This window comes from Bacillus rossius, chromosome 2 (genome assembly GCF_032445375.1).
Source record: "Bacillus rossius redtenbacheri isolate Brsri chromosome 2, Brsri_v3, whole genome shotgun sequence".
NCBI classification, from domain to species: domain Eukaryota; kingdom Metazoa; phylum Arthropoda; class Insecta; order Phasmatodea; family Bacillidae; genus Bacillus; species Bacillus rossius.
In genome coordinates this window covers 57,336,822-57,349,231 of record NC_086331.1, presented here as the reverse complement: position 1 = coordinate 57,349,231, position 12,410 = coordinate 57,336,822, and the positions used below count along the sequence as shown (strand labels likewise).

Genomic DNA, 12,410 nt, shown 5'->3' with positions numbered 1-12,410 from the left:
TTTTTATATGTTGGTCTTCAGTCCACACTTTCAGTGATTGTTCCATTTCTTCCATTACGATGCCGCACCTCTTTGATATACGTACTGACAGACTAAACATTTTCTGCATTTTTAGCGTAGTTTTTTTATTTTGTCCTTTTTTCTAACAATGGAATATTCTTTGAACAACTTAAATTATAAACATGACCGATGGTTCCATACGAATCATAATTTTCAGATTGCCTTATAATTTCTGACATTCGCTCTATAGTATTTGCTTTGTGTCTCCTGCACTTTATACTGATGAACACATTTTATCTTTAACCATGGCCGACCAACCAAATAAAGGCTTGTTTCTCTTTTGTTGGTTTCCGGTGTCAATCAATTAATTGTGCTGTACTAATTACAAAATATCGATGAAGATGTGTTTGCATATGAATGAAAGTCAGAATGGTTTTTGAAAGTTTAGTTATCAGTAGCAACATGTAACATACAAAGAGTACGAATTGAACGAGATTCAAACATACAAAGTTGAGGCTGCCTATATTGAGGTTTTATGCTTTATGATGAAAAATTTTGATATGTATGATTACAATATTTACAATACCAGTGAAGTTAAGAAAAATAAAATAAATAACTTTTTCTTCTGGTAAATCTTTAAATCTTTACTTGAAAATTCATTTTTGTAGAAATACATAGTAATTGTTTTAAAATCATTGTGTGATTTACGTTAAGCACATGTCCTGTTAGCCACAGTTAACTTAATTTAGCTTTGTTTTAGTTCAAATGAGGTGTGCAATGTCAGTGTGGGCACACAACACTAATATTGAAAATGAAACTACCAGATGCTTGGATTCCCATGGACACGTTGGTGTTGCCAAATGAAGCACGCTGTGGCCACTGGCGCATCACAAGCAGGGTCAGGTGGTGTCATGGTGCTGGAGCGAGGGGTGGGGTTGAGGGGCAGGTTGCTGGCATGCGCCATATACCACAGGCCTGACTAGAGAGGATAAGAGAATTTTCTTTGAGAGCTGTACTAGCCTGGTTGGACTGCCGGGCTGGTTCAGAGCAGTTGCAACATAACGTATTGGAAAGATAATTAGAGTACTGGAAGAGATATTTGCTGTATTAATTGGTGCTCATTACCTCACAACATAACTCCTGCAATCATTTGTGTATAGTTTTGTATGGAAGATGCTCAAACTGATGTCCGCCAGCAGCCACAAAACACAACACCGAGCTAGGACTGTCATACTATTTCCAACATCTTAGATGTGTTTCGGACACTGTAGCAGGTAGTGACAGTAAGTGACAAAAAGTCTAATTTATTGTTAACCTGTGAATGTTTCTTGATGAATCCCCTCTAAAGTTCTGTTATAGTTATGGTATATGATGTGTAATTTAAATTATATGTTATTCATTTATTTCAAATGAAAATTTATTTTGAAATAAAATGCTTATTTTATTAAAATGGTTACATTATTAATGTGTTTCATGAAATCTTAAATTGGCTAGCAATACTCTTGATTGTATTTTTTTATTGTTTGAAACTACGTAATTTCAAAACTACACTAATGTAATGAAGATGCTTGTTATGGACAGAGCTGGAACCAGAGAAGTACATAACAAGCTAGAGAAGAACAGAAGAGCACATCTAAAGGAATGTTTTGAAATCCTCAAAAAGCAGTTGCCCCCATGCCCCGACGAAAAAAAGTCTTCCAACTTGAGCATTTTGCACAGTGCTCTGCGTCATATACAAGTAAGTTTTAATTAAAACTTAGTTCTTTTTTTTAATTATGATTTATTTAATTATTTTAGTGTTTAATGAATAATGAATACTTATTAGGGTGTATAAAGTGTTCCTGTATCTTTCATATTATATTCATCCTCTCACTTTTCTAAATTTCTCAAATTTGTTGATATTGCCACTAACTCAAGGATATTTGTGGGATACCTTTTCCAAATGATAAAAAAAATATGTAGAATCCTGTACAACTTATCTATATATTTAATTAATTACTAATGGTTACGTTGAATGACTGAAGACATAGCCAGAGGCGCTTCACGACAAGAACATATCCTTGACAAGGGGCTGATCGGGCTTAAGTAGGCAAGGCAAAGCCCTAATGTGCCGGCGCGAGCGCGCTGAGGGGTTGGAGGTGGGAGAAAAGGAAGGCTACTCAATCAGGAGCGGAGGGAGAAGGGTTGGGGTAGGAGGAGAAATGACGGGAGGGCGGCTGACGTCACGAAGAGCCTACTGTGCAGCCCGCTGCAATCTCAACATTGTAAATGGTCCAGTTTATTTCAGATATGTTTCCAAACAAAACTATTGAGTTATATATTGTATGGACAGTTGAGGCGGCCAGTGACTGCCAACAACATCTGTTGCGCCTCAGGTTAGCCACAGAAACAATATTATTTCATGCATCCTCTGGAATTACCAGTCCATCCTACTCAACTTAAAGGCAAACACACTCTGCAGGTGCGTATTTAATAACAAGACAAGTCTATGAAAAAGGGAGGAAAATAACCAAGTAAATTCGTTTCAAGGTAACCAGAGATGTACTGTTACTTTCTCATTATATTGAGATCTAATTTTTTTTTCTGAATGCTCAAATTACAACAATGTTCAGTCTTAAAATGATCACAAATATACAAGCCTCTAGAGATCACAGTTCCAAATTTTGTTTTAAGATTACAATAAAAATTTACATTCTCTGTACTGAAAAAAGTAATTGTGTGAAATAAACTTTTGCTAAGATAGATATGTTTCTGACCTTGGTTGCTTCCATAAACACCTTCTTGAATCATTGAATAAAGCAATCTGGCCCTCTTCACCTTCTCCCTACTTCTGGAAGTTAAACATTTCCAAAAGTTCGTAGCATATATTTGTACTATTGTCCAGTTTTCTTTTCACCAATTTTGAGTCATTGGCACGATCAGATGGTGGGTGCCGGTGGCAGGGGTTCTGCTGTCACAGCAGCAGGAGGGGAAGGTAGTCTTACCCTTCAGGGGTGTAGAGAGCCACCCTCATAATTTTGAGTGGTAGTGGACGGTCGACTAGATGAAACAGCAGGCTCCAGAAATACTGCCAACGCAGCCTCGTACCATGATTTTTCAACACATTTTTTATGAAATATTGTGCACAATTTACAGGTAAATATGGTATAAGTCTGGCCAAAAACTGAAATAATAGCTAGACGAGTAAACTAAAATGTTATCTTTACATCCACATTATAAATTTTTTTACTATAGTGTACAACAAACAATGAAACTGTGATTAGTTCCTCAAATTGCTGTACCGGTTGTGTCACACAAACAGGTCAAAAAATGGCTAGTGGTTTGTTGTGTATTCGTCAGACGTTATGCCTCAAATGAGGGATTTTGTGTACAGATGGAACAGCCTCGCAAAGGATATGAATACAAGCAGATGATTGGTCGGAAAATATATCATTACAGTAGAGCACCCCTCAACCGGAATCATTGGGGGGAGGTCTATTCCGGTTATGGGAAAATTCCGATTAAGGGGAGTTGATGTAAGGCCGGCCTCCGGGCCGGTTGAATGACCTTCATTCAAGCAAGCTGGCAGGCACGTGTTTATCTCTCTGGGTGGGTGCGTGCGTGAGCGAAGAGGATGATGAAGAGGGTTCGGGGGAGGTAGTAGGACTACAGCTGCAGTGTTGGGTTACTTCTGTGTTGACGTGCTAGTGATTCACACTTCCTGGAGAGTGTATAGTCACTGCCACGCACAGTTTACATTTCACATAAAGAAGAATAACACTTCAAGCATCTCGTTTAAAAACACAGAGATAGAGAAATACAGGTAAATGTAGACTGTTTACCATATATTAACGTATAAATATGTACATAATACATATTTGTACACTAAATTATTGTCTACAAACTGGAAGCATCACACGTTGGAAGTAAATGTTACTGGCTATCACGTGTGTCAGTGTGTGTAGTGGGAGTCTGTGTACATACTCTCGGGCCGGCCGGAATTTTCCGTTTGCTTGACATAGTGAAACAATAAAACTATTTACAGCATAAACATCTTTATAGTAATTCACGTCCGACGCGAAAACCAGCGGTGTATTTACGCAATGCGCGGGAAAGACTGGCTATAATTAGCTGTCTGACAGACGTGCACGCGCGTGCCTACAAGATATGTACAGTCAGGCAAAAGCAAAAAAGCCTCGTTCCAGTGCAGAAATGTTTTAATTTTTTTTTTTTTTGGAAAATTAGTTCCGGATATCGGGAGTTCCGTTTGTGGGAATTACGGTTGACGGGTGCTCTACTGTACTACGTGCGGCAAAGGTTTTGACATTCATGTTTGTTATTGTTTTGAAACAATTGTTTTAAAGTTTAACGTTAAATATAGTTTAATAGTTTAAAGATAAACTTTATTAAATTATTTTATTCCTTAAATTATGAACATTGTATGAAACGTTTTGAATAGGAAACATTAACTTAAGAATGTATGGAAGTGATCAAGGGAATAATTATTTAAACGTTATGAACGGGAAAATGTTTTATGTGAAAACGTCTTAAGCGAGTTTTACTGCAGTTGTATGTTACAATCTGGTTATGACCATGCTATCAAAAATACGTTAAGACAAAAAAATTAATATAAAAATCCTTTGCTAGTAGTTTCAGAGATTCCCTGAGGATTTTGAAAACCAAAACTTCTGCTTAACTTGTTGAGAAGGAAGTTTAGAAAATAACACTTAAGTAAAGATATGTTTATTTTAGTCCAAGATCACATTTACAGTAGAACCCTGTTATAATGTTTTTCAAGGGGGGAAAAGAAAAAAACATTATAAGCAGGAAACACTAATTTAGCACTCGATAGTATTTTAAATGTTTACTGATGGACTCATTAAGCTCATTAAGCTAAGTAAATTAATTTCACGTTAAAAGGAATATATCCCAATATGAAATCCTATATTTTTAACCTACTTGTTAAACTCTGTACATTCACAAAAAAAAAACTACATCATATTTGTGAAACAATTTAATTTTAGTTTATAGCACTAAGTATGAAATTTAATACTGAAATAATATTTTTGCCAAACATCATATATAAAAAAATGGAAAAGAAAACACAAAATCCCTTGACATTTGAATGTTCACTCATTACAGTTATTATTTAGTTATGAAATCATCTATTTTTGTCTGTTTCCTACTGGCTAGTGCTTCTTTTCCCAAGTAGTCCTCTATTTTCCACATGGAGCACATCACATTCTCAGGTACGTTACTCTGAGCTCCCACAAAGTTCCTCAATACAGTTGCAGCTTGATATGCTTCAGCAGTTGTTGGTACAGTTGCATATGGTTCAGGTTCTTCATCTTCACTGTCTTCTTCAGCATTTGAGGCACAAATATCTTCAACAGTTTGAGTTTCACAGGAAAGATCATCATCATCCACTTTGGCAAATTCTTCGTATGTAGATTTAAAATTAAGACCACTCTGCAGAATTGCCCACTCATTGGCTGTAGGAGTGTGAAGCTCCTCTTCAGAAAGGCTTACCTCATTTGACAGAAGATTTGGAAAATCCAGCCTTTCTGAAACAGTTGGCAATCGTAGCTTGCTGAACTGAATCCCATGAAGCCGCCAACATATGTATTGTTTCCAGTAAATTGAGATTCTGGATTGGCTTTTCCATTTGAACGTACCGCAGTACTTTTCGACAAAGCCGCTTCCTGAAGCCACACTTGAACACATTAATGATGCCTTGATCCAGTGGTTGAAGACAAGATGTGGTGTTTGCAGGCAAAAACTCAACTTTAATGTTTCTTAACACCATATCTGTAGAATGTGCAGCACATTGATCTATAAAAAGCAAGACTTTTCTGTTTTTCACGCCCATTTTAGCATCAAGGAACTGTACATACTCTTGGAAAATCTTGCATGTCATCCAGGCATTTTTACTACTGCTGTATCTGCATGGCAGTGATCGAACATTCTTAAAACATCTCGGCTTGGATGGTTTGCCAATAACTAATGGAGGCAGCTTCTCTGTTCCATCCATATTTGCCCCTAAAAGAACAGTCACCCTCTCTTTGCTTCGCTTACCACCACTGCAATTCTCACCTTTGAAAGAAAATGTTTTGTCAGGTAACATATAAAACAAACCACATTCCTCCAAATTGAAGATTTTTTTTCATCATACTGTTCCAGCATGCTAGGCAATACCTTTGTCTTCCACTCATCAATTCTTCCTTCATCAACACTTGCCGACTCTCCACAAATAGCACGATACACTATTCCAGTCCGATTCTTGAAACAATCTATCCACCCATTTGTAGCTTTGAAGTCATCAAAACCTAACCTCAAAGCTATTTCTTCAGCCTTCTCGCGCAGCATACTGCCACTGATGGGTACACTCGATGCTCGAACTTGTTTAAACCAAGCCAACAGTTTTTCGTCAACTTCATCGTGCTTCCCGTTTCTTATTTTCTTTGTCTTGGTTAATGTAGTACCAAAGTTCTTTAAGATTTTTTCGCAATTTGCAACGATGGCATTCAGAAACGCCTATGTTCAGTTCCTTTGCCACTTCAACACGTGTTTTTTTGTGGATTCCTGTCGACAATTGAAATAAATTCAGCTTTATCGGCAATAGAAAATGCTTTACTTTTTTTTTTTGTGACATCGTGGAAAGGATTTCAAACTACAATATTGTAAAACTACGTAAGAACATGCGTCATAAAACAGAATAATAAGCAACGGAAATAGTTACTATTTGTTATTGTTTCCCTAGGTGAAGATGCCAATAGACACGACACTGCAAATTTGAGTGTATAGTATTCGATATATCGAATGCTACAGTGCACAGGGTTAGTTAATAAAGCCAGTGCTCACTGGAAGCGCCAGTGTTCTGGCACACTTCCATTTTGTTTATGCACACTAACCTATTTGAACAATCTATGCAGGGTGTCTACTGACCCTGGAAAACCTGGAAAAATCAGGGAATATTGTAATCAGGGAATAATCAGGGAAAAATCATGGAATTAATTTTGGTAGGTTGTAGTTGGCAATACTTTTTTGTTTATTGATCAGCTTGCATTGACGTAGCATCAAGTGTATCCCCTCCCATTTTTATTTTTGAATGGCAAATAACGAACAGTTCCCACGTCCATTTTCTTTTATTTACCATCGGATTCGGAAGTGGCGTCAAATCACGCGATACAAACTGGTTCAAGCTGGTTTGTTATCCTGCTGACATACGTGCTGCGGCATGTGCTTCCCGCGTTCGGATTACACAGACAGGTGCATTTAATTTTAAGTAATTATGGATGCCCAATGTAAACTGGGCATTTTTGTTAGCTTTGAAAATACATATCACAGACATTTTTGGTCAAGATTCGTCATTGTTGCTAGAAATTGGTAGCTGTGGGCTTCATACGGTCCATGGTGCTTTCAAAATTGGAATTTCTGCTACACAATGGGACGTTGTTAGTTTTTTGAGGCACAGTTACTTTTTGTTTAAGCATGTACCTGCAAGGAGGGCAGATTACATTAGAATAACTAGATCAGAGCTTTTTCCCAAGAAATTTTGTGCAATCAGATGGTTAGAAAATAGTGCAGTTGCTGAGCGTGCCATGAAAACATTACCCCACCTAAAGAAATTGGTTAGTGAAGTTTCTATTTCATCTGTCTTTCAATGTAGGTAGTGGAAAGTGCTCTTGAAGATAATCTTCTAGAAGTAAAATTTACATTTTTCCACTCTTTGGCATCAGAGCTGGAATTGTTTCTTACAATGTTCCAACAAAATTTGTTAGTGAAGTTTCTATTTCATCTGTCTTTCAATGTAGTTAAAAGTGCTCTTGAAGATAATCTTCTAGAAGTAAAATTTATATTCTTCCACTCTTTGGCATCAGAGCTGGAATTGTTTCTTACAATGTTCCAAAGTCAAGCACCCATGGCACCTTTTCTGTATGATTCACTGGTAGACATTTTATTAGCTTTGGCAGGAAAGTTTGTGAAACCAGAGGTACTGAAGAGCTTTAAGGAAAAACGCAATGTATCTCGATTGGATTTAGATAACCAGGAAAATCTGTTGACTGCTAACAATATCAAGTTGGGTTATGCAGTACGCCATGCCATCAAGAAAGAGAAACTACCAGAAAAGTCTGTCCTGTTATTGAAAAATGATGTTAGGACTTGTCCAAAGGTTATGGTAAAAAAACTTCAAGACAAAAGTCCCATAAAGTACAAACTTACCAAAATAATTTCCTGCTTATGTCTGTCTATGGCTTTAAATTCGGGTGTGAGGAAACAGCGTGTGAAGTATAGTTTAGAATGTTGTCTTCGAAACAGGTGGCTATCAGGACAAGAAGTTGATAACATTGAGTGATCATATGAGTTGGTATGTTCCTTGCAATATTCTGAAGCACTGTTCTAGTCTTTTTTTCTTGATCACTTGTGGATGCTCATTCTAAAGGCAAACAGGCCTTCTAAAGTTTGTGAGGATGATGTTGGTACTTTCCCATGGAAATCCATCATTGGAAAGAGGATTTTCAGTGAATTCTAATCTGCTGACTGAAAACTTGCAGGAAGAAACACTGATTGCACAAAGACAAGTGTATGACTTTGTTCAACGTTCTGGAGGTGTAGAGCATGTTGATATCATCAAGTCCATGTTACAGTATGTAAGAAATGCTAGTTGTAGGCGTAAGGAAGCCCTGCAAACAAAACAAAAAGAAAAGGAAGCTACAGACAAGAAGAAGGCAGAAAAAAGAAGAGTTGAAGAAGAGATCAAGGCATTGAAGTTGAAGAAGGCTCGAGTGTTGGATTTGGCTCGTTCTGAAGCAAGTGCAATAGACGCAAAAGTTGAGTCACTGCGAAATTGATGGGAGCTTCCTTTTACTTATGTTTTTGCAAAAGTAAGTGTGGGAAATATTTGTAGCAGCATGTTTTATTTGCCATCAATTGAGTCACTTTGGCCACGTCTGGAACAAGAAGGTAATATTTTTACTAATTTAAGTAAGTTGAAATACTTTGAAACCCATCAATGTATTGTTATGCAGTTTTTTCAGTTTCGTGGAATGTCGTAATTGTGTTAAGGAAAACCTGGAAAAATTCAGTTTTAGACCTGGAAAACCTGGAAAAATCAGGGAATTTCATTTACTAGATCTGGTAGACACCCTGTCTATGGTATAACGACTGTAAACAAAAACGTAATTATTGTGTGTTCATATTATTTAATTTAAGTGTTTAATTTAATTGGTTGAATAATGGTTGGAATAGTAACATTTATAAAACCGTTTGCGCCACATACTGGATTCAGAAAGCAAACATTATAAGCGGGAACAGCATAATTCGTGAAATATTATAAACGGGAAATAAATACATTGCTCTTATGGGGAAATTGTCGGGACTTAAAAAATATGGCATTATAAGCGGGAAAACATTATACGCGGAAACATTATAACCGGGTTTCACTGTACAGAATTTCACATTTCCAACTTCAGCGGCTGCACACTTGTATTGGATCCTGTTGGCTGTCAAAACAACAAAGTATGTTTCAAAGATGATTCTTTGATTCTTCGATTCTTGCAATTCTTTAAGTGTAGACTATCATTATAGAATATTTTACCATTTTGATCACTGTTGTTTACTACGACTTTTTCACTAAGTCACTTTTGAACACTTGTTTTTTTACCTTACCCTCTGCAATGGATGTGAACAGCTAAACACATGCCTGCCGCAGGGTGTCTTTTTTTCGTCCTCCAGTTTTCACCCACCATAAATTACTGCACACACAACAATTTAAATCTACTGGCATACAGTCAAATGTAATTTTTTCAGGTAAACAAAAATCTGATGAAAATCAGAAGGTGGAAAACTATTTTTACGATTTATGTGGGGAGAACTACTGGGTTTGTAAGGGATAGCCCAATTAATTAGTACAGTTTTATTTATTACTAATGTCTAAACTATAAATTTAATTACTGCAAGATTTCTTTTCATAACAATTAGTCTTACACTGAACATTGAAATATTAACACTTTCCACTGTAGCTTGGCTCGACAGTGGCTCGCTCTTCTGTCCACATCCTTTGCACTCTCACCCACGCCGCGCCACAGCACAGTCCTCAATTATCGTTCCTCACACCTGACTGGCTCGCCAGGTCTTCTCGCAGATATTGCCTCCCAATAGGTTGGTTGCTCACCAAGGGCTACTTGCCCTCTTCACCTCTTGCTTATTGCATGGGTATCGCCAGTATCACTCCCCGAGGGGGAGACTCTCTTCCCTACTCTCAGAACTCTCTGAACCCTCAGAACTCCCGCAGAGGCCGGTGGCATTGCTTATATACCAGTGGTGTCCTTTTCGAAGGGACAAGAGCGGCTGTGACGTATCGTGTCATTCCGGGCCAACCCAATGTCCAAAACACCCAGCACAGCGACGCTTATTCACGCCACTCCTGGCAGCGGCCTCTGTAAGCCCGGAATTCCCAGGCCACTAAAGGTGACGATAGCCCAAAGCGGGACCATGCGCGTGAATGGAGGGAGGTGGGTAGTGAGGACCCTTGTAATCCAGTCGGGCACGCGTGGTATGCTTTAGGTCAATGGATGGCGCATGACATCAGTGGCCATACGTGGCTGCCAGCCCACTCCGAACCTGGCGCGCATCTTGGTCTTGTCTCTCGCGTTCGTAACACTATTATATAGTTATCTGCACAACATTCTACACTCTAAAATTTATTGTCCTCCAATTTTTTCTATTATTGCCAAAAAGTGTGCCAGACTTTAAGCTAATCGCACCTTTTACAGCAGTAGGAGGCGAGTAGTGTAGAACCATGCCCCACTCTTCTACCAGATACTAGAGAACATTATCCCCTGCTACTTGTCAAAAGACTTCTTGGGAAATGACTTGTAAACTAATTAAAAAACTGAGTTAAAAATGATTTTTTAACCAGCGACCGCAGGTTTATAAGTCAGAGGAAGTGTTTACACTCATGAACTTCAGCCAGTGAAAAGTTTAATTCAACTGATATGCTTTGCTGTAAGCCTTTAGTATTTATTACAGTTATGTTTTTGTTAAAATTATTATTTTTATTGATGTTTTCATGTTCAAGACACCATGTTAATGGTACCAAATTATTTTCAGGAGAAATACTTTTTTTTATTTTGACTACTGTACAAACATACAATATTTAAATTTGTTTCAAAGAAAAATCTTCAGACTTAACAAAACTGAATTTGGTTAAGTCTGAACATAAAATTTGATGACTTTGAAAAAACCTTGAAAGAACCTGGAATTTGATACTGCCAAGAGAATGTACACCTTGTCAAAACCTATATAATTCCAGTAGCTTATCTTACAATTTAGGGTAATCATATCTGGTAGTTGTTTACGATGTTTTTAAATTTTTAGAATCCATATAGCTAGATGTTGCTACAACTCTTTAAAACTGTCTTATGTACTGGTAAGTAGAATTTTATTTCATCTAAGAATCGCTGTGATCTCTAGTAAAGTGTAGAAATACTAAAAATATTTTTGTGTAGACTATTTACACAGTAGGTTTTTTATTCTATTGATATGCTGTAGGGTACAACCTATTGTTGAAATAGAGAGCATTTTATACTAAAAAATTGTGTAGTCTTTTTGACTTCAGCTGTGACATGACACATGAAATATTGCATAACTAATCTTAAACTCACAAATTCTGTAAACCAATGATACAGAATTGGAATCAAGCTGGGAATCGAGGTAAGAATCAACAACATTGGAATTAATGAAATGTTTATATTTTGGAGGATGTTATTCATAAACTAAGATATTAAAAAAAATTCTTCAATTTATAAAAATTCTGAAATGCAGCAACATAAAACAGCTCCAGCTGAAAAGGGTGATGACAGGCCATAAAGACAAACTTATCTTTATCATTTTCCTAACGCAAATGGATCAGTGCTGTTGTCACTGTGTACATTTGCAACTAAAGGTCTGAATGTACAATATATTTTTTAATATCTGAAGATTTTGTTTGTTATAGTCATTGCGTCGCAAGGAGCGAGAGTTTGAACATGAAATGGAAAGGCTGGCTCGTGAGAAGATTTCTGCACAACAGAAATTAGCCATATTAAAAAAAGAACTGTCCACTCAGTGGGAGCACATAGACTTCTCAACACTACTTCCTGATAGTGTAGAATTGAATGAAGCGGAAGTGAAAGAAGATCAGGGTTCATTATCAACATCCACTGCAACAGGTAGCTTCAGTTTTGTTCACATATTTTTTACGTCAAATAATAAAATCATTTCTCACTGTAATTATGTTTTCGTGATGCACATTTTGGTAATTTTAGTTTTGTATGTATACCTTAGTAAAACTTTTTATGTAGGAAATTTTAGTTCTTAAACAATGTTTTTATATTCACATTTTCATTACACGGTAAAATGAGAAGAAGTTGCTTTGTGCTATTTATTCA

General features: G+C 37.0%; 1 protein-coding gene across 4 annotated transcripts in view; it reads left to right on the top strand.

Moving 5' to 3' along the window:
* The window catches only part of LOC134529305 (max-binding protein MNT-like), a 233,690-nt gene that overhangs the window by 158,684 nt on the left and 62,596 nt on the right, over nt 1-12,410 (top strand). For all 4 annotated transcript variants that reach the window (XM_063363213.1, XM_063363214.1, XM_063363215.1 and 1 more), the window contains 2 exons: nt 1,582-1,738; nt 11,978-12,191. In XM_063363213.1, coding sequence (XP_063219283.1) covers nt 1,582-1,738; nt 11,978-12,191 — 371 coding nt within the window. The remainder of the gene's footprint in view (nt 1-1,581; nt 1,739-11,977; nt 12,192-12,410) is intronic.